The sequence below is a fragment of the Haliotis asinina genome, chromosome 12, assembly GCF_037392515.1.
Source record: "Haliotis asinina isolate JCU_RB_2024 chromosome 12, JCU_Hal_asi_v2, whole genome shotgun sequence".
NCBI lineage: Eukaryota > Metazoa > Mollusca > Gastropoda > Lepetellida > Haliotidae > Haliotis > Haliotis asinina.
The window spans coordinates 14,338,282-14,363,048 of NC_090291.1; the positions used below are offsets into that span (position 1 = coordinate 14,338,282).

The 24,767-nt window shown below is 37.2% G+C and overlaps 1 protein-coding gene across 1 annotated transcript; it reads left to right on the forward strand.

Annotated features, from left to right (window-relative positions):
• The first annotated feature begins 22,282 nt into the window (after positions 1–22,282).
• LOC137258958 (uncharacterized) lies at positions 22,283–23,995 on the forward strand. The gene is made up of 3 exons (XM_067796652.1): positions 22,283–22,354; positions 22,856–22,990; positions 23,832–23,995. Exons 1-3 carry the CDS (start codon positions 22,283–22,285, stop codon positions 23,937–23,939), a joined length of 315 nt encoding a protein of 104 aa, XP_067652753.1. The 3' UTR covers positions 23,940–23,995.
• Positions 23,996–24,767: the final 772 nt, after the last annotated feature.

The window sequence follows — 24,767 nt, forward strand, 5'->3', positions numbered from 1 at the left end:
TTGCAATATCGGCTGGCGTGAACGATCATTTACGTAGTGTCATCTTGATTAGTGAGGTGAGTTCAAATTTAACGTCACAGTATCTCAACTGTAACAAAAGGTCTAAGTAATCCCCTCAGAACCAGCAACATATAACACTAATGCGCTATCTTAAGGGGTGTGCCGTTAAAATACCATTACCGTGATACAAAATGTGACCCATAATATATCACTTTAAACGCTAAGTATTGTGACCCAATAATAACTGTCACTTTAAACTCTAAACGTTGTGACCCAATAATAACTATTAGTTTAAACTCTAAACATTGTGACCCAATAATAACTGTCACTTTAAACTCTAAACATTCTGACCCAATAATTACTATCACTTTAAACTCTAAACATTGTGACCAAATAATAACTGTCACTTTAAACTCTAAACATTGTGACCCAAAAATAACTGTCACTTTAAACTCTAAACATTGTGACTTAATCAATAACAATACACGTTACACAAAACACACTTCCATAACAACTAGTGTAGTGACGAGGACAATTACTGGGATAAATGCAGTTTAAAAGGGACAGATTCGCTTTGTTCTTGCTTCATATTAAACTCGACACTCAGCAATGCCCCAACTGTATGGCAGTTATAGGTGGTTAAAGCTTCTCGTTTCAAGCCAAAGATCATGGTCCGAAGTCCCCCCCCCCCTCTCCCCCCGTGATATTGCTGAAAATTGCTAAAAGCGATGAAAGTCACAACTCACACACTATATGAATATATATGAATATGTAGTTTACTTAGTCATTTCGATGAAAGTATAAATATGAAAGTCAAAATATTCTTTAGAATCCGCATCGTGACGACTTGTGTCAATATCTGATTAGGAACCTAACCATGGATAGTATTGACACATTGATGACGTCAGGTGGTCTTCTTTATATGCACCATCAATCCTTTGTATATGTCGAGGTCACGACCATTTTGTTGTCATTCAACGAATTTCAACTGGTAACATGTGCGAAATAGCGGTCATCATTGTTGACAATTTTGACAGATCTGAAAAAGCAAAATCCTGTCATTTATCACGTATATTGGCTGTAAAAGACGATGATAAAAATATTGCATTATGTGACAAATACTAATGTGGCTGTTACTACAGATGTGTAAAATATGAATACAATGTGATCGATATTGGGCTAAATGATGGTAACTAGCATCAAAAGATGAAAAACAACATGGTGTGAGTGCGTTTAGTCGGGAAACTGACAGTGTATAAAAATGTTTCTAGTGAACAGATGTACGTAGTATGTTCAATACAACGATAAAAACGAATTAACTCATTCACTCACTCCGCACCATAAACATCTGCAGACTGAAGTAAATAAACATATTTCTTAATTTTCATCATTGTCTTTTATTCAAAACAATTTACTTGGCTTTCAAAAGGCTACGTAAACATTGACCCATAGATTATGATGTCGGAATGCATCTGATCTTAAATCGAATCTTTTTAACAAAGAAAAGTTTCATCAATACAGATACTTTAAACGTCAATCATTTATGTTTCGCATCATGACACCTGGTTTGACATAATTTGAATACCATTGCGAGCACGCTCAGACATGAAATATTCATATGACTAAACAATATACTAAATATATGCAAATATATTTGACTATTTTGCGTTTAATATGTAAACAGTGGTCAAAATTTCGTTGGAAATATAACGGAAAAATAATGATCGGGTCTTGAGATTTTCCGCGTTATCTACCAAGTACTCTTGATTCATGCATGACTATGCTACAGCTAACGCCCCTTGTGAATTATTTATTTACGAAATGCCGGCATGTGTCTTGACACGAATCAAAAACAGGTCATTGCGACGAAAAAGAATATTATCAACAGTACTAAGTAAGTGGTTTTGCACCACGTTTAGCAATATTCCAGCAATATCACGGCGGGGGACACCAGAAGTGGGCTACACATATTGTACCCGTGTGATGCATCTGCAGTATTGACTCAATATACAAAGGTTGTCACGAAACATCGATTTTGTTAGGAATAAACATCGCTATTGCGACAAACATAATTATATCGTCAGCACGGGTGGCCAAGTCATCTCAGACTTAACGAGTTGCTTCCCTTGGCACCGCAGAAACCTTCAATCTTGCTTTCGAATTATAGTACGACCAGATTACGTCGAAGTGTTAAACGTCTCAACGTATAAACATGACCTTCACTCCGTTAGACTTCATTCCACCTAAGATGGAGAGCTTATAGCTGAAATACTGATGGAAGCGGCGTTAAGATTAAATCACGCACTCATCATGACAATAAACGCCATCAACGCCTCAAATATCATCATAACGATAAATATCATCATAACGATAAATATCATCATTACGAAAAATATCATCATTACGAAAAATATCATCATTACGATAAACATCATCATAACCCGAAAGATGATCGATACGTCATTTAGTGAATTAGTTGGAATCGTACATTTGAGCCTACTGTTAAAACGATTTCGCTCACATGCATGGTTCATGGTTTAATGACGTTGTTACAATCCCGGGCCCCGTTCCACAAAGCTCTCTTATACCAAAAATGTCCTATTTTTTCTCGTGGTGACAGTCCGAGAAAGCCACATTTTAAAAATGACTATTGCCGGGAAGGCCACATTTCAGTTACATGGATGTAACCGGCAAAGCCACATTTCCAACAGGTTAAGTAGTTAATGGATTATCGTAACCTGTCAAAAAGTGTACACGCATAACGGGTTGGTGATGGGTAAACAGATTATTACAAGTTTGACACTGGTTTAGCATGTATTTCAGTGGTTCTGTAATATATCTGTCACATCGGGTTTGTTAGTGCGTCCGATTATGCCATAATGCAGTGCGATAATGGAACATGTGGTGAAGTGATACCCATGATTGAACACCGCTGTTAACGTCCGTACCTTTCTTGACATACACATAATGTCTGTTTAAAAGGTTCAAATATTGGGTATATTGGCCAGAGAGATATGTATGGCAGAGAGTGTGTGTCTGTAGGGTGTGAGAGACTGGGTGTGGAGTGGGAGTGGTTTCTAGGGTGGGATGGAGACGATGTGTCGGTATTAGGATACTGATAAACCTTTCTGATCAGTAGGTTATATCGTTTATACTTTCTGTAATGAAAGGTGCAGTGCAGGTTAAATAACTGACCTTTGGCACACTTCTTATATGTGAAGAGACACTGCTTATGTACTTATCACTATCTGTTATTATTGTATATAATATACCTATTTTTATATAATATTGTGCTAATTATAGAAACAAAGCATGGAATCTGAATAAAATTATGAGGAAACATGTCTTGTTTTGTTCAACGCGGTAACGGTTTTGAATCACATGTTTTGACAGCATAGCCGACAGAGCCACATTCTGCGTTCACGCAATGATAACTCAGTATTGCCGGGACAGCCGCATCAGCTGATGCCATCTGAGGCTTTCCCGGCCTCCATCCTTTCTCGTAGCATTCGTACTTCGAGGGGTTTGTGAAATGGGGTGTATGAGTGAGTTCAGTTATACGTCGCACTCAGCAATATTCCAGCTATATGACGGCGGTCTGTAAATCATCGAGTCGAGACCAGACAATCCAATGATTAACAGCATGAGCATCGATCTGTTCAATCGGGAACCGATGATGTGCCAACCAAGTCAGCGAGCCTGACCACCCGATCCCGTTAGTCGCCGCTTACGACAAGCATACTCGCCTTTTATAGCAAACATGGGTTGTTGGAGGCCTACTATATCACTAAGTATTGTCTACAATCACTAACGCAGGCTGGGTTCTCTAAACTCATGAGCATCAATCTGCACATTTGTAAACTGATGACATGTGTCAACCAAGTCAGCGAGCCTGACTACCCGATCACGTTAGTCGCCTCTTACGACAAACATAGTCGCCTTTTATGGCAAGCATGGTTTGCTGAAGGCCTATTCTACCCCGGGACCTTTGTGAAATGGAACCCAGGTCAATTGTGTTTTATCATAAACATTTTTCTAACATGCTTCACTTGCTCTTCAGCTATTTTCAACAGCAATGTATGTCACGATCGGTATCGCTGGCGATCGTTTGCTCAAAATAGTTCGTAAGTAATTAAACGGTGGATTAAGAGTCAAGTTTTTTCCCCGATTCCTGAATGTTAGTTGACTGAAATAAAATTTATAAATTTCTGCAACATGTCTATGACACGAAACTATTGTATTGACATAAGGCACGCAATTCAGACATATACTGGTGTCTAACTACCTGTACCCTGCGTTTTCGGTTCTTTGATTGATCCAGTTCTGGTCTACTGAACATGCTATTAAACACTGGCACCACTTTGTGACTAGTTGAATGGCCATTGTGTACAGTAATTAGTGTCACTAAGCGCGCGCGTGTGTGTGTTTAAATTGTCCATTAAATTTAGACACAGTCAAGTTATTCGAATATTTAAAGGAAAAATTCTAATGATACTAGGTGTACGCCAAAAAAAGACAGGTGTATTGTCTTCACCGATGGCAACATTGTGTACATGTCTTCCCATTCACGCGATCAATCGATCGATCGATTTAAAACAATGACGTCTTCATGGGATTAAAAACGAAAACTTTTAAGTAATTCTACAATAATATCAGTAGCCGTATCTCACATTCTTGAAATTAGGACGGAGTGCGGATTAAGGTTCAGTTTAGCATACATAGTTGTCATTTTTAGCCTCGACATGGTCCATGATAAAGTGAAGTATTATTGTCCCGTCAACTGAACCATCTGCCGTAATCAACCAATGCCAGGTAAGGCCCTTTACAGGTAAATATTTGTGACACTCCCAGATAAACACGTACTTGACACCAGCACTGTCACTCTGTGAACAGTGTTCGACACATGCTCAACTGCGGAACATGAATACGCCTTAATTAACCCCAATCTGTATCGATTGACTTAAGAGAATTTCCATGTAGATGAATACACGACAATGTACATGCTCTCCGATGCGTTAGAATTCTTCTAAATTACATAAATAAGATTACGTGTTTGAAAACAATGGGATTAAACCATCGTGTATTATTCTCTGCATAGCTGTTTGATGTTCACGGTTACATTATATATTTTTCAAAGACAAAACAAGCTATGCATTAGGCACCCTGGTAATGAACGTAATCATGTATTTAACACAAGTATACTAGTCGTACGGATGACTGATAAACAACAAAGAGAGTTCTATGGATATACAATGTTTTTATTATAAAATTAATATAAGCAACGTTTCGGTGTAGCTACTGGCGCCGTTATCAAGCATGCTACACCGAAACGTTGCTTATATTCGCTAAGACGTTGTATATCCATATAGCTATCCAAATTATTAATCACACAAACTTATAAATCCCACGAAACCGGTTAACAAATACAGACATCGAGGTGATATAATAAAGGAACTTTTGAACACATTGTTATCATACGTTGTTCATCATTGTGTCATGCTTGACTTTGTTTTCTTATTTACGTAAATATGTAGCACATACCGGTACTGGCGATATGGGTTTGTTTTGCACCGTTGCTTATTATTGAGCGAGTGTGTCAAAGTTTTATTTATGCTTGCGTGGTTTGAATTCTAATCGAAATATCAGAAAGTGGTAAATATGTAGAAATACTTTGTCTTTCGGGAGCAAACAGGCAATCCTGTGATCAGGACCCGTTCACACCCATGTTATGTTTGAACGAGATTCTTATGAAAGATGAAGTTCCTAAAACATTTATCCAGTCGCAGAAGACTGATTTGAAAACTGCGGATTGTTATCATTCTGAATAAAGACTGAGCAAAGACATCTGATACCAGATGGCTTGGAGGATATTTTGTGACATGGTGAAATATTCATCCAAATATGGTTATTTTTTTATTATGGTTAATTTTTGTGTTTGGTATTTTGAAGCATTCCGATTAATATTAATATCATGACAAAATTTACGTTTAATGTTCAAGCATGATATACATCATATTTGTTTTTATTAATATATAAATACACTTAAAGTATTGTCTTTTCAGCTTGGATAATGGAAGCATACATGATGCGTAACGTTTAAAGAACTCTTCAAATAACAAATCTAACCTTTTTGGAGTTAGTAACAGCTAGTGGGTTCATAATCAAAGCAACGTTTTCAATAACTAAACTGCGTATGTCAACTAAATGTGATGTGTGACTTATCCTGACTGCCTAGTACAACGTGTGATAAATGCATACATTCTAAACACTAAGAACACATACTGTGCTGTGTCCCCTTACAAAGAACATGGCCTGTTATGAGTCCCGATGTGCTTCTAAAGCACTAGAGTGCGTCATAAACAACGAAATGCCTGTCGGTTATATAAGCCTTAGTCGATGTCGGCCCTTCATCCTGACAATTATGGATTTCATGGACGTTTCATCATCACCTTCATCCCTAATGGACTCGAGCTTGATGGACGCTCTTCACGGGATAGAACCCTTGTCAGTCTCCACGCCTACACCGACAACGACATTGGCTCATCCACCCCCAGTGCCAACACCTCTACCTCCACAACAGCCAGCTCAAGTACCTGACCAGCAGAATCATCTTCCGCCTCTTCATCCCAACCTGCAGAGGCTGGTGGAAACAGTGCTGTGTAGGATCTGTTTCAAAGCGGCACCGTCGACAAAGATGGACTCCGTACCTCATGCGGTTCACTACACGTGTATGTATTGTGGAGATATTGAGATGAAGCGTTTCGCTGACAAACATAACGTGCTGTGTTCTGGAATGGCTGTCTTCCGAGCATTTGAACTCTGCTGTGAATGTCATCTGTAAAGACTGCAGATATTTTTATCCACTTTTAGATCCATTTACCGAGCAGTACCGTCAACAAAGACGCGCCCCTGACGGTTGACTACACCTAAATGCATTGCGGGTCTCCAACAAACATACCGTTTAGTGTTCTATGGCTGTCTTCCGTTCATTTGAAATCTGCTGTGAATGTTATCTGTAAGACTGTGGTGCTTTTAGAGACTCTTAAACACCCCAAAGGTCAACATGTAAACAATATATTAAATTTCATCAATTACAAATATCACTTTTATGTATGTTTACAATTTGAATTGGCTCCAAAGTCCATGTTTGCCGCCATTCCGAGAGGTGAGTGAGAGGCAAAATATCATGTTGTGTGACGTTGTTGATAACCGTCCTTAACTGCAGAAACAATATCAAGTGAACGTGATTCGGTGAGGAAATGAGTGGGCTGGTGAGTAATTTTCTGTGACATCATCGTAGTCCCCCAAACAGTATCTTTACTTTAGATAAAGTATGGCTGTAACGTTGCTTTGTGTGGCCTTAACCTCCAAAACGTGAAAACATAATACTCTCAGGTGAAAATCCCCACTCTTATACACTTGCAATGTTTAGAATAACTCTCAGCCAATGAATTTTGATAATTCCAAATAACCAAAGAACATTGCTGTAGCAAATCAGGAGCAATGTCACTGTGTGGGTAATCCAAAATAATAGTCCCACTGCGGAATTCGACTTTTCTATAAATCTCTAATTTAAACACATTCTGTGTTTTTTTACTAAGCAAAATATAAATAAACTGATACACTATCAAGTCACGACAATTGTACACGTGATAGAGCACACTTGTTCTTGTTCAGTTCATAAATCCTAACAGCAGATTAGGAAGATCTATTCCATTTAGCACACAACAGGGTTTCCTAGACAACGTCACAGGTCACGTGTCAATGGCGTTAATGCCATTAATTTTGCATTCTTCATTTCGGAGGCGACACTGGAAAACATAAAGTTGCTTTAAAGCAATAATTGTCTTCCACTAGGCACAGGGACTATATACTTCACTTTGAAAACATACCTATAAATTAAAGAAACAAAAAAAACAAACAAACAAAAACAAAAAAAAAAAAAAACATGCATGAGACATTTGCTAACGTGAGTTCTTCTGAGACATATGCTAAGTGTGTGAAGTATACTATTCTCCCACTGACCCAATGGACGGCTTATTATTACAGTATTCTAGTGACTTGCAGTGTTCCAGTTACTTGCTTACCCCGACACCACCTCCGATGTTTCATCTGCAGATTCTTGTGTTTCTTATTCCAGACTCGCACATCAGACCATTACAGCAGGTTCTACCATTCATCACATTGCAGGTTTGTCCCTCAGTCTGGCACTGTGGAGTAAAATCCACCAAACACACTATCATCAGGAGAATTGAAGTCCTCACGGCTTTATACGTCACAGTATTTCAGATTGACAAATTGACCATGGGCACACACGTGTATGTTGGCACCCAGAACAAGGAAGACAACTCTTTACGTTATGTTCAGTGAATTGCATTCAATTTATGAATTGAATCTTTACTTACAAAACCATGCGAATCGTAAGCCAGAACTGACATAATGAGAATAATTGCAAACCACGTGTTCAGAATCCCTGTGATTATGGAGTAGAACTGAAAATAGACACACCACTTGAATAATATAATTATAGATGGGTACCATAGAATCAAATTCGTAGTTAAGGTTAACGATGCTCACAATACACCCTTTATTGTAACATGCCGACAGAAATGCTGACCCGATGTACACTAGTATTCGCACTCTCTGTACAGAGTGCCTAAAGCCTTAGTGATCGTTTGGTAATGCCATATACCATTTTTAAGACATCGATACTACGTTGTATTATTGATGACACTTAGTAATGCTCATTCTGTTACATTTTGGGGTGCCATCAAGGATTCACAAGCTCGCTTTCAGGGTAGGGCAGTTTAGGAGAGTAGGGCGCTCTAAGCAACTACTCTAAACCATCGCGACCGAAACAGCGTATTTATACACACCCCAATCCAAGGTGGTGGCCAATCAGCATGTCATACGTGACATGTCTTATCTGCTCCCAGTCTGTCACAGACACCGATACGATCTGATTCCATAGTATGACGATAATTGTAGATCATTAGACGAACGTGTTAATGTCATCAGCACTAACATCTACTCCCTCTGTATCGGCTTCGTTAGGTACCAATACAATGTAACACGCTGCTCAGGTACGAAAATGGAGGTTTGGTGTTCAGCGTCGCGATCATTAAGGTCGGAGGCTTATACCCACCGTCTTTCCTTCCGTATAAAGCTTGAGATTAAACTACATATAGCGGTAATTTTAGACAACAAACCCATTCAATCCTAATAAATGATCATGAAAATATAATGTTGGAATATTTAAGGAAATGATCTTCCGACAATGTGAGTAAATTGCCCCAATGTACTTAAAATGGCATTGATTAACAGCTCAATATAGAAATAACATTTACTAATGTGATTTTGCTACAACCGGCTTTATGAGGTGTTTACGTATTATATCATCACAGGCATAATTATGTAATCATGCTACACTGCATTGTATTATTCCTTGCCGCTCAAAAATATTTACAAAATGTTTACGTTACGATAGCTCTAGCTGTTTTAGCGCCGAAGGTGTTGATATGTATATTCTTCTGTTTGGTAACAAGTGATATGGTTCGTATAGTCGCAGAAACCAACACATTTTGCGTTAGATCTGTTTCTATTAAACCCCGTTCTATCCTTGAAGCTCAACTGATCGTCATCGACACGTGTCGGTGTCAACGATTTTATCTGACTGACAGATGTGTATGAGATATCCATGCCAATACGTTTCCATCTGATCAGTTAGTAAGTTTAGGTGTATAACTACTACAAAGTATACTGTATATACAATGTATTCACCATTATATAGGGCGCTAGTAAGCGAAGGTGCCTGGGTCGTTCCATATTGTGACCGGGTGTAAAACCTTGTAGTTAACATTACGTGCAGGGGTTTTCAGTGCTGCCACAACCCGTAGTGTGCAGCATCAACTCATCCGATGGTAGGTAGCCAGATGGTGGACACACAAACACGTACAGTCACCTAGTTGCGGGTATTGTAATGTGCAGTATAATTGGTCAGTATACTGTGTTTATGTGTCCCAACTCACCCAGCTGCAAACGGGTGCCTTGTGGGGATGAGACTGTTTGATCAGACTGTGTCAGGAACCTGGAGGTCCATTTTGAAAGTGATCTCTCAATGGAGCATCATGTTAGTACGATCTGTAAAGCATGCCATTTTCATTTGAGAAATATTGGCAGTATCAGACATCTCTTGACCACTAACTCAGCTCACATGTTTTAGAGAAGTCTAGTCCTGTTGAAACTGGACAAGTCTACTATAATATTTAGTATGCTAGTTGACATATCACAGGAGGACTCCTCCAATCTTCAGAGGATACAGAACATGGCGGTAAGGATTGTGTCAAGAACAAAGAAGTCCGCGCACACTTTACATTGGCTTCTCGCACACGCACCTATGTATAGGTACTAGCATACCAGTGCTACCATGGATCATCCCCATCATATCGATCTGGTCGAACCCACACAAGTGTATAAACCATTCAGAGTCATTCGTTCCGCAGATCAGCATCTCGTCCACATCCCAAAGACTAACTTCAAGCAATTTGGCCAAAGTTTTTTCAGTTATAATGCTGCAGTTCTGTGGAACAAACTCCCAACTGAACTCCAAGGAAACGAAACACTCTCGCTTTTCAAGTTTCAGTTAAAAACATACGTCTTTCGACAGTTCTACCTGGACTAAAATCTATTGCCTTGTGTTTTGTGTCCCATTGACAGAGTTAATACTGTAATAGATTTGTAGCGCTATGAGCAAACATATATAGTGTATAGAGCTCCGCTCAACAGGCAGCATGAGCTAAATACTCGCAACTAAGTTGGATAGGTGGAAAAAATATGCCCGAAAAATACATTCGTTCATCAGCGCCTTGAGGATGTATTATTTTGCATTCATATATGTGCTATAAAAATAACCTGTAAAAAATAACAATTTTTCATAATCAGTACAGACACCAGAAACAAGGTGTTCAAGAGATCACAGAAGGCGTAAACCAACCTTGCAACACGTAATTTGTCCGACTATCCAAGTTTTAAAGTTCATACCATGTAATGTTTTCCTAGAACATATGCAAAACGTTTTGCTTTAAACTGTTTGAGTTTCGTGCCTACCAGTCATGCACATAATTCGAAGTTCCTATCCATACAATCATTTTGCATAATCCGTGTCATACACGAATAAGAAATACACATTAAGTCTCCACACTTTCACACTCTTGTCTTTAACTTGAACACACGCTTAATCGCACATATTTGGTTGGACACATGGCGGGGACTTGGCAGTTGACGTCTTCTGATGTATTTATGACCGTGCAAATCATTTTGCATAATCCGTGTCATCCACGAACAAGAAATACACATTAAGTCTCCACTCTGTGCATGTCCTTGAACGTTTTCACACTGTCTGGTCTTTAACTTGAACACAAGCGCATTGAGATTATGTACGTCTCTCCAATATTTGGTTGGACACATGGCGGGACTTGGCAGTTGACGTCTTCTGGTGTATTTATGACCGTGCAAACGTCTAACCATCTCGATGTGTTTCTGTTGGGGGTTTAGTATGGTGATCTATCTTCAGGTGTTGGTTGGTGATCTGTAGCCCGTGTTTTACTACTGTGTTGTTTTCTCTGTCTGGAATGTTTTAGCTTTGCTGGCTAGTTTTACATTCATATATGTGATTCTCTATTATTTCTATTGTCCATCGTAGACAGATTTTAATCTCCCAAATGTTTTCACTTTGTACTGTATAAGGTGGTTTCGTCCCGATATGGCTGCGATATTAGCGATACTCACTCACTCACTCACTCACTCACTCACTCACTCACTCACTCTATTTGAGTTAATGTAATTACACTGACATCACACATTCAAATGAATGTTACATTGTGTAATGTACGCAATGGGTCAATCTTAAAAAATAAAGAAAACGAATAAAATATATACTCTTCAAAAAAGTAGGGGATAATGAACTTTCAATTTGGATAGGAAGTGTAAACGCTAAAAACGTTTCGCACCACCATTTTCCTCTATTACCACCCCTAAACACAACGCGTGATATGCACGTGCACAACGCGCTAGCTTCATACATTTGCATGGGGTAACATTCTTGATTTTGACGGTTTTTCAAGGTCGAGAAATCACTTAGAATATTAAGTTTGACACTCATCTTGCATCACACATTTGTAAGTGTTTGTGTCTAGTCGTTTGTTTTAAAAAGAAAACCCTATACATGCAAATGACATGCTATACACCAATCTACTTCCGAAAGCGACTACATTCCAAATAACTATAGTTGTAAGGAAATGCAAACAGTGATGCACTCTCAAAACATTCCTTAATATCATATCAACATTGATTGACTCCGACTATTAGGCGACCCCACCATTCGTTATACCTTTATGAATAGCGCAACGATTTTGCATTGCATACTTATAGCATTTGCTGACTTAATATACAATATGTAAGCTCGTACAATTGCCACCTTAAGGTGTGATATATAAATGAAAAGAGTTATTTTGTAGCATCCATGCAGTTTGTACGAATAATTTGCAATGTGTGGACCCTGGGTGGCATATAGATATTGGTATTCAAGTACAAGACAAAATAATGCGGATGGCAACTTCTTTGTATTGTATACACAAACTTTCTGGGCATTTCCTTAACCCTTAGTGAGGTGAATAAAGTGGACATCGACAATATTTGTCCTTTGCTTGCAGACATATGTTGTGATGAACATGTTCCCTTCCAACGTAGATCATTATGTGTGTGATACAGGATACAGAATACACATATACGTCATTAATATTAACCCAGTGATTTTTATAAAGAGAATATAAAACACATAAGGCACATTGAGTTTGGTGCGTGATAATTTTATTTAAACAAAGACAATATATTATCGCCAAAGCAACTTATTGACCATTTCAAAAGGCAGGGACGTCAGTTCTTGATCAATCATCATATGTCATCTACTGACACATCATCTTGTTCATTATTCCAGGCATACAGCGGAGTGAGCCACAGCATTTCATGGCGTCGATGCCATTAATTTTGCATTCTTCATTTCGGAGGCGACACTGTGAAATAATAAAAAGACAGTCACACATTATGAGTATAATATCAACTAACTGTGTCAAGTGTAATATTTAGTACATCTGTACATGCAGAAGTTCCTGTCCCGATATTATATAAATAGCATTAAGTTAAGAATATTACAACGTGTGATATAAAGTAAAATTGAAATTAAATACTACTCACAATTTGGTTTTATATTTTCATTGTAAATTATGTACAATTACGATTTGACAAACTCGAGAAGACAATATCTGGTTCATTCTGGTTGGGTGAAATATAAGCTTCAGATTCTCCTTATTAACCTAAAAAACAATAAAACAGTTCTTAGTTATTCACTTACCCCAACGTTTTTCTTGCAGATTCTTGTGTTTCCTATTCCAGACTCACACATCAAGCCATTACAGCAGGTTTCACCGTTCATCACATTGCACATCTGTCCTTCAGTCTTGCACTGGGAAAAAACACATTCAAGGATGTCATTTTCTGTGCTATGAGGGGCTCGACATTTCGGATCATCTTCTTACGCATTTATCAGCTGAATGTAAGCCAAGTTTCAAATAGCGACACAATTTCATTTGAAAATAGCAACAGCGATAAGACATTACAAACGTGGACACATGCAAAACCAGTAACTGATTGCAACTGATGTGAAAAGCAATGGACCTCTGGAAGCCTGAATAAAATTCAGACTCACTTCTAAATAAGATTCAAATGTTCGGTTTTAAGTACGCTCAAGTCGAACTATTTCATCCACAGCAGATGCAGAATGGATGCTCTGACACTGGTTTCGACTTGTACTAGCAATCCTAGCGCTATGGTGATCGTAACTCTCATTTCTTAGAATAGATCTACTGCAGTCGGAATTAGATCCTACAGCCTAAACATTAGCTACTGAAATTAATAATTTAGAACTCACAAAGCCATGCGAATCTTGAATCAAGGCTGATGCTACGAGGATTAGAGCAACGCACACTTTTGACATCATTGTAACACAGGAAAACTGAAAACAAATTTATTTGTGATCCATAATATGTTTTCCAACGAACTGTATACAGACAACAAATACACATAACATTGTATTAATGGGCTTAAAGTACAGTTTTAGAAAAGAAACCAATCCAAATGTATACTTGCGTGAATTTTCTGTTTCAATCATACTGCTAATATCAATTACTGTGTTTGATATGTAAAGGACAAAAACAACAATACTGAGTCAGGTATGGGAAATGTATGAACATTCTTCAGGTTATGAAATACTACATCTTGAGAAATGAAAACACTTTTGATAACGACTAGCATGAAGTATACACAGGGTTACCTTTTCTGCTGATCACCTGAGAGAAGATGACTCTTTGACGGTGGCTGGTGTATTTATACCACTGGAGCTCGACAATTAACCTTTAGCCTGCTGAATTAATTTCAGCATAAGGCGCTGAGAAGAGGGTGGGAGATTTCAAACAGTCGGTGTGTCACTAAATAAGGAACAACTGAAAAAATATTCAGCCCATTAATACTAGATAGAAAAATAAACATTATTATCAAAAAATATCCAGACAATTTCAAACGTACAGATATTAATTGCAAGACAAACATAAATAAAGTAAATTTTATTGAATTTAACTGAACTGCTCGATTGACAGCCGGATGCATTTTATATTAGGAGCCGTATAAATTGTTCAATTATCGCAAACCGATTTCAATATTCTTACTACTGATATTTCATAAGTATCTGACTTTAATTTCGTATATTTGTATCGGCAAATATCCGCGCGACGACCAATTAAAAATTAATTCTGAAAAAAATAATCGAAAACGTTCGTCGTAAACAAATCATATTTTCGATGCCATGACAGGTCTCACTGAAATGGCACGATTACGTTTATTTAAACGTGTCATGTCATGAAAATAGCAGAATAAAATACATGATTTATAAACATTCATGAGTGCAAATTTCAAGTGTTATGGTTCAATAAGTTTTGCACAAACCCGCAAAAAGACGGTGTTAGATCGTGTTACACGTACGAAAAACAAACATGGCGCGCTTCGTCCAACTCCTTTATAAAATATAGCTTTTTTAGTCAGAAGAAATATTACAGAACTCTTCTGTGTAAGACCTGGCGAAAGAGGGAGCATTTCTCATTCTACAAGTGTTCCATGTATCATTTTCCGTTTAGTATGACGAGAGACATATGAAAATTAAGATCGTGAAATCTAACTTGTTTTCTAGTAAATGCAAAGGTCACCGGATGTGATGTCACAGACAGGGATTGTCTGAGGAAATTCATTCGTTATTGAATATTAACAGAAAAGTTGGAGATATTTCGTCTAACAAACCCAACTTTAGCACAAATAACTGTCTAAAATGATTAATCAGAGCTCATAGATTTTTCTTGGTGTATTTTTTACTATATAATTCGCAAATAGCCGAACCAGTTTGACCTTGTATGCTCCCGTGACCCGGAAACAGTAGTCGATCAACACTGCCGATGCAAGTTTTTCAGCATCTTTATTTGAATGTTTGTTCATATTAGGCACATTACTCTATTGTCCACTGAATATAATGACAGCAAAGATATAATTGTGATGCATGTTGATCCTAGCTCATTCTGTTTTTTGACATGGTCCGACACAAAAACGTTTACAAACATCATTCTCAACAACAGGTGCGCGGATATGGGCGTGGCATTTGTGTTTCAAAATAACATTCATGCTTTTCTTTTTGTGACGATTTAGTGTAGTAGCAACTGCAGTATACATGTTTTATTAACTAAAATATATTTTCAGTTATAGTTTCACATAACATCGGAGATGATTTGATAAATATTGCGTTCAAATTACATGATTGGAAAAATTATATGTCTCACTTCAGAACAAGTTGAATTACATTCATAATTTTATGCAATAAATTAACGTTCTTGTTGAATAATTATGATAGATTTGTCAATGTTTTATGTTTCATAACTGGTTACAACTTTAAATCTTTTCATATGTTTTCAGATGTTAATTGATATTAATAATATAACAATTATTTTTCTCTCCAAAATACACAAGGGCAAAGACACTTAAAGTCTGTCAATGCATTAGCAACGTGTAAATAACCAAATTATAATTAATGTCTTTCAGTAATGTTGAAAACTGACAATTTTACACAATTCTTAAATACAACTACATGTATGCCATAAAATATATGGATAGATGTTACATATTATTTTGTGTATTTTATTTCTTTATAATATCATGCCAAAATGTACATCAAATACAAATGGGTGATGAGCTATTTTTGTTTTCAACAGTACCACTTTGTTTACTGAATTATTTTGAATCGCACATGACTAATGTCATTTATGTTGTTGCAGTAACAGTATATTTATCAGAAAATGTTATCATTTGATAAAAAAAGAAACCATATACATATAATAAGTTATATTGTCTCTGGTGAAAGTAAACAGGCTTCATGTTCTGTAAATATATATTACTCTACCTTATTGTCTTTTCCTGGGTCTAGGAGCAATGTCACAATATCAAATGAGTCTATTGAACTTTCAAGGATTGTTTCTGTTTGCTGAAGTGTCTGATGGTGATACTCCAATTATTTAGTGTTCAATAGCCTAAACCATCATAAAACAAGAAACATCAAGAACAGTCTTCTTTGAATAACAAAATGCCAAGGTCTTTGGTTTAAGATCTGGAAGCATTTGATATATATGTCTTTGTCATATAAGTATTGCAATGAAAAAAATCTAAATTGAAATCATAATGAATAGTTCCAAACTGGACAACAAAAACCACTCACCGCAGAGCTCAGTATTAGGAAAAAAGAAATCTACTTGTCCCTGGTGCCACCACATGATTACCTTGATGCCACAGACTAACACAGGTTGCACCTCCTGCTCAGCACTTAATTATCTGTCACTTGTAGTTTTGATATTCCATATTCAAAACATCACTACAACAAAATTATTCTAGGTCTGGTATGATAATTTCATATTACGTCATAAAATTTCATCACAAGAAAAAAATGAGTCTGTCTTTCAATCACTGTCAGTGTAATCACTGCTCCAAGAGTTTGGATCATCAGTCTGTTATAACAGTAAAATAAGAACATAGACACTTTAAAAAGTATGGCCATAAACATGAGGTACATTTTGCAGTTCAGATTGCACTAGTGCAATATCTAAAAGCTTTATGGAGCCACGGACTGAGCCACATGACATGATTTTTTTTACACAAATATGCACACACGTCAAACAATTTGATCTGAAACATTACCTGCATTATACTAGGTAGAATTAACTCCGAAAGCTCTGCCGTTTGGAGTAACAAAATAATTTCAATTTTGCTCCAAATTCGTGAACAAAAGATGTGGTGTTTAGCTGTTTTAATGTCTAAAATAAATACTGATTCTCTAAGACGATGACAGTTGTTTTCTAAGCAGTAATTAATTTTTATGAAATACATTTACTGTACGTTACATTCTCACACTAGCTCTGGTTTCGTTCGTTTCTGCACAAGGAAAAATGATTTTTTTCATGACATCTTCAATCATCAAAATTGTACTTCTTGTGACGATATACACAGAACATTATAATGTTATTGTTACGACACACTGACAATTTATAAGTCTCCCCGTGTCAGAACATTCTTCGAAAAAAATAGACCGCGAAAATCATCGACTTCGGATTTGCTAAACTAAAGATCAACACATCGACGGCTAACTTGAGGAGAAATACTACAACACAAGCAACAAATGACAACTGCTATTGAACACAACTAACAGTAAATAACTGAGGATGACTGAAAGGTAATTCTGGTGTATAGTATGGATCTTACGTGAATTTGAATCCGTTTAGAAAATGTATCAATGGTCGTTGTCAAACTCGTTCATATTTTACTTCCACGAGTGCCATGCCGTGTACGTGCTTCCGGTTTCATCAAGGGTGGGTACAATTACAAATATTGTGATATTGTTTCATGATCTGCATTATATAGGTATTGAGTCGTTTTCTTTCAATGTATATGTGTTCAGATTCTGCGTATGAACGCGTTTTTTCAAACAACCTTCGTATCTTGTAACTTAGAAAGACCGCGAGTTTGGCCACGCCCTTTCGGGTCACCTACGGCTGTCAACTTTGTGAATGTTGGAAGGTTTATCAAACAAAATCAAAATAAAATCGCTAAATATGGTAATTTCTGTGCAGAGACAATAACATTTACCTATTAACACCGTGTAATTAATTCCAGATAAAATAGTTGGATATGTCAAAAGGATGGCACATTCCCTTCGGCATCACGATGCATGTGGAGTTGTTTGTTTACCGCCGTTGCCATGATCGTTCCTGTTCGTCCAATCGATGATGTAACATTGAGATTGGTTTTGTTTATAATTATTTGAGCCGAAAGTTAGTAATTTTTAGAAAATGGGAAACTTATGGGCTTTCTCTTCGTCAAGGAACAAAAAATATGGATTAAACTATCAAAAAATATTTCATTATGAAGAAAATATTAGACTGGGTACCACACGATGGTGGTGCGCTGGAAGTCAACAATGGCCGTTACTTTCGACTGCGTGCGGAGAAATTCGGCGATCTCATTTTTATTTAGCGGGCGTTTCGTTTTAAGGTATACAAACGTATTGAACATTATGTATTTAAAAAGGTGAGAATTAGTACATTCCATACATAATTCATGTGACACGTAAATCCGACTCGTTGAATAATTATTGCAAGTTTTATTTGGAGATGTCACTATCCTGCACTCCTGTCGAATGGGTTCGACGGCAGCATTGAGAGGATTAAGAACACTGAGTTGAGGATGACACATTAAGGGAACAGGTGTGACAAATGTAATCTTGGATCTGTTACTAGTCTGTCAGTCACAGCCTTCGATAAAATCTGACGCTACTGTTCATAGGTAAATCAGCTTCATCAAGGATGGATATCTTTACATGTCAAGATTACAAATGTAATCTTGGATCTGTTACTAGTCTGTCAGTCACAGCCTTCGATAAAATCTGACCCTACTGTTCATAGGTAAATCAGCTTCATCAAGGATGGATATCTTTACATGTCAAGATTACAAATGTAATCTTGGATCTGTTACTAGTCTGTCAGTCACAGCCTTCGATAAAATCTGACCCTACTGTTCATAGGTAAATCAACTTCATCAAGGATGGATATTTTACATGTCAAGATTACAAATGTAATCTTGGATCTGTTACTAGTCTGTCAGTCACAGCCTTCGATAAAATCTGACCCTACTGTTCATAGGTAAATCAGCTTCATCAAGGATGGATATTTTTACATGTCAAGATTACAAATGTAATCTTGGATCTGTTACTAGTCTGTCAGTCACAGCCTTCGATAAAATCTGACGCTACTGTTCATAGGTAAATCAGCTTCATCAAGGATGGATATTTTTACATGTCAAGATTACAAATGTAATCTTGGATCTGTTACTAGTCTGTCAGTCACAGCCTTCGATAAAATCTGACGCTACTGTTCATAGGTAAATCAACTTCATCAAGGATGGATATTTTACATGTCAAGATTACAAATGTAATCTTGGATCTGTTACTAGTCTGTCAGTCACAGCCTTCGATAAAATCTGACCCTACTGTTCATAGGTAAATCAGCTTCATCAAGGATGGATATTTTTACATGTCAAGATTACAAATGTAATCTTGGATCTGTTACTAGTCTGTCAGTCACAGCCTTCGATAAAATCTGACGCTACTGTTCATAGGTAAATCAACTTCATCAAGGATGGATATTTTACATGTCAAGATTACAAATGTAATCTTGGATCTGTTACTAGTCTGTCAGTCACAGCCTTCGATAAAATCTGACCCTACTGTTCATAGGTAAATCAGCTTCATCAAGGATGGATATTTTTACATGTCAAGATTACAAATGTAATCTTGGATCTGTTACTAGTCTGTCAGTCACAGCCTTCGATAAAATCTGACCCTACTGTTCATAGGTAAATCAGCTTCATCAAGGATGGATATTTTACATGTCAAGATTACAAATGTAATCTTGGATCTGTTACTAGTCTGTCAGTCACAGCCTTCGATAAAATCTGACGCTACTGTTCATAGGTAAATCAACTTCATCAAGGATGGATATTTTACATGTCAAGATTACAAATGTAATCTTGGATCTGTTACTAGTCTGTCAGTCACAGCCTTCGATAAAATCTGACCCTACTGTTCATAGGTAAATCAGCTTCATCAAGGATGGATATTTTTACATGTCAAGATTACAAATGTAATCTTGGATCTGTTACTAGTCTGTCAGTCACAGCCTTCGATAAAATCTGACCCTACTGTTCATAGGTAAATCAGCTTCATCAAGGATGGATATTTTACATGTCAAGATTACAAATGTAATCTTGGATCTGTTACTAGTCTGTCAGTCACAGCCTTCGATAAAATCTGACCCTACTGTTCATAGGTAAATCAGCTTCATCAAGGATGGATATTTTACATGTCAAGATTACAAATGTAATCTTGGATCTGTTACTAGTCTGTCAGTCACAGCCTTCGATAAAATCTGACGCTACTGTTCATAGGTAAATCAGCTTCATCAAGGATGGATATTTTTACATGTCAAGATTACAAATGTAATCTTGGATCTGTTACTAGTCTGTCAGTCACAGCCTTCGATAAAATCTGACGCTACTGTTCATAGGTAAATCAGCTTCATCAAGGATGGATATTTTTACATGTCAAGATTACAAATGTAATCTTGGATCTGTTACTAGTCTGTCAGTCACAGCCTTCGATAAAATCTGACCCTACTGTTCATAGGTAAATCAGCTTCATCAAGGATGGATATTTTACATGTGACGTAATGATTCCTTGCTCACGTCAAGCGTGGAAGCAGCTGACTACATTATGAATACATAATGGCGAATACAAAGTAGCGAATATTTATACAAAAAGAACCTGTTAAAATATTACAGGTTTAACACATGTTCTTAAGGACTTCGGCACTGCAGGATATACTGCTCTGTTGATATGTACGTTGTAAATCCATGACATCCATTAAATTCATGAATCGGCATAAAAGGATTTCCTTTGTTTATTACAAGATAATAGAGAGTTTAATCGTCGGATTTAGAATATAGGGAAAATGAGGAGGATACAATAAACATATTTCGTTTGGTAGGAAAAAAGATAGTGTTGTAATATATTGAGAACACGTAAATTCGACACCTTTTGAATTTGAAGCTCAGACACCAAGACGTGTTTGTACTGAGATATTTGTTTTACGCAAGGGCAGCAGATATGTTTCAATGTTTTTATTGATCTTACGAAAAGTTTAAAAACCTAATCCAAGTTAAAACCACAATGAAGAAGAAGTGTGTTGCAATTCACAGCATCCACTACAGATTGTAGTCTAAAAATCGGGAACTTTTGTTGACTCTTTCCTCGGGAGGACCGAGTCCTCGGGAAAAAATATAGGAAACACTTGACTTACTTATTCCTCACCGCCTTACATATCATTTGATCAGTCCGAATTTACGAAAGAGCGAAACACACGGACAGTAGTTTGCCATTCCTCGTCCACATTTCAAGTTCAGAGAAACGTCAGTGACACACGTCAGGTGAATCCCGATAAATCATCAAGATCTACAACTGATCAGAGGAACGTTACACTTTACCGTCAGATCATGAACTGATCTTAACGGATGTCTGACATGAAATGCAAGTTCATCAGCAGCGCAGGATATGGGTAGAAATACATGTGTTTGCTAAGCATTCGACATTCTCAGTTTGATTCTTCAGCCGAACAGGTATGTATGATGAACACTTGAGTGAAATAAACGTGACCGCGTTTTGAACGCATTATAATTCTATTGTAACTTAAACTGAATGTTTGAGGAAGGTTCAGTTGCAACTTCAAAGGCAAGGGTGTGGGACTGAAAACCAAGTCATAATTTGTAATTTAAAAATGTGATAATGTAACTCTGCACATTGTTAGTGCACATTTGAAACATGCGCCATGTACACACCTTTCGATTCTATGACTTTTTGCCACCATTCTGTCTCTTATCTAACTCAGCACAGTTTGTTTATGGTACCGTTTAACAGATATAATGATGTAATATCTTAATGAGCCTCCACAACAGTTTTACACGATTAGATATTTTAGGAAGTATGAGATATAGCGTGTAATGCATTCTCCTTTGTTTCAGAGCCCCCTAACATAAAATGATGATCAAAGTGTGTCTTGCTTTGTTCTTTGTGGTGTCACTTTTGGTAAACAATGCCTTTGGCTTTGGGGTAAGTGTTCTCATTTCACATACTCTTCTTTCTAACAAGCATAACATTTATTCATGAGAACATTGAGATTTTATAGCAATGGTTGTAAACTATTCCGAATTATATCCAATCTGTAACTCTCATCCAAATGTCTACCGGTATATTTGTGTTAGTTAGAATTCTGATATCTTTTGCAACTTCGATTCTGCTGTCATGATTTACAATTCTATCATACATTAATGTTCACCTCAACTATCCCTTTTTACTACCGTTGAATATCCACATTATTATTGAAATGTGTCACACCGCAGTAGTAAACTCCATTTTGCAACCTTAGCTTTTGCTTTATGCTTTTAATATGCATTTCGTTATAAGAAAAATATGGATGATTTTGTTATTTCAGCTCTTTTCATAGTTTAACATATTTGCTTACGTACATATATTTGAAAGACGTTTGGGGTTTTTCTTGGTATGGTATAATTATACAAACAAATCAATACCCATATCAACATTTTCCTTCAGTGTCGAAACGAGGGACAAACATGCAGTTGGATGAATGGCAACACTTGCTGCAATGGCTTGACGTGTCAGCGCGGAATTGGTAACATCCAAACATGCAGACGAAACTATGGAAGCGGTATTGGCGGCGGTATGGGGGTGAGATAGGTTATCAGATAATTGTCACACTGCAAGATTAAGTCGGGAAATGTACTTCTGGACCAGCAAGAATTTAAAATGTCCGCACGTGTCAACAGAAGAATATTTGTGAGATACCGATAAGATGAAGTTCTTTTTACGTGAATTTGAACGTCTATTCTTAGAGCCCATCAAATCCACCATAGCACACCTCTTAAGGTAATTGTTTGGTCGCGAACATTGCATACAGATACAATGTAGTAAGTAAGTGAATGAGTGAGTTTAGTTTTACGCCACACTCAGCAGTATTCAGCTATATGGCGGCGGTCTGTAAATAATCGAGTCTGAAGTCCAGTGATCAACAGCATGAGCATCGATCTGCACATCTGGGAACCGATTACATGTGTCAATCAAGTCAGCGAGTCTGACCACCCGATCCCGTTAGTCGCCTTTTACGAAAAACATAGTCGCCTTTTCTGACAAGCATGGGTAGCTAAAGACCTATTCTACCAGGGACCATCACGGGTCAGGTACAGTGTAGTTATGACATTTTTGTTAAAGGCATCAGTTCAGTGCATCGTAATCTATTTTTACAAACATGCATACATAACTTATATCTATGTAATCAGGTTCCCATGATATCCTTCATAGCATTTCTCATTTTAATGTGTATATTAGTTGCACTGCATACATGCATAATGTACATGCACTTACGGTACGTCTGTTAAAGACATCAATCACATGCATTCAATTCACTCTTTTTCACAGTTACCTTATAATCATCGCGTTTGATCCACAGTGATGATGTTATCTGTGCAGACACGATATCTGGATATGTTAAGTATTCATTGTTGTTTTACAGTGCCGTCGCCGTAACGACGAATGTAGGATTAACGGCATGCCTGCAATGTCATGTTGTGCATCTCTCCGCTGTCTGCCTGGATACATGAACAGAATGACTTGTCAGTAGCTATAACTGATACATTTGTCTCAGCATCACCAAGTATGTCCATGGAATGCATGAAAATAAAATAAAAATGATTTCAAACATCTCAGACTTGTGTTGACCTGTGTACTGTTGTATTTATCATATAGAGACATTCTGACACTTTTACCTCAATATTATGATATGTGTACATGGCATGCATCACAATACATGCGATTTCAAGCAGTCGAGAATTGTTTGTGTTGTCCATATGTACAGATGTAGTTAAAAAATGTAAGAATGTTTAGTGGACAGTGTATTTGACCTGCATGGCATCACAAGATGAAACCCAGACCCGTGAAGATTCGGATTAGAATTGATCTTCAGTTACCTATGCTTGTAAGAGACGATTACCGGGAGACTGTGATCACTGACTTGATCGACACGTTATAGTACCCCAACTGTGAGGATTGATGATCATGCTGTTGATCATTGGGTTGTCTAGTTCAGTTTTGATTATTTACAGACCGCCTCGATATAGATGGAATACTCTTGAGTGCGGACAACAAACATCCAACCTTTACGTAGCGTACATAAAATGATATTATTCTTTCTCCTAACACACTGGATGTGGAAACGAAAAACTTGACTCGTTACTTTCATTCATTACACGCTTTCTTTAAATGAAAGTCTTTGCAAGTAAACATATGTATTATAGACTGCTTTATATCTGAAGATATATGTTCTGTTAGATGCTTTAAAACAGAAATAAATCAACGTCAAATTCTCGCACGCCATATGTATGTTATTACAGACGATATCTTCAGCTGTTAGGCATTCCTAAAACACCAAAATTACTTTCGTAATGTCAGA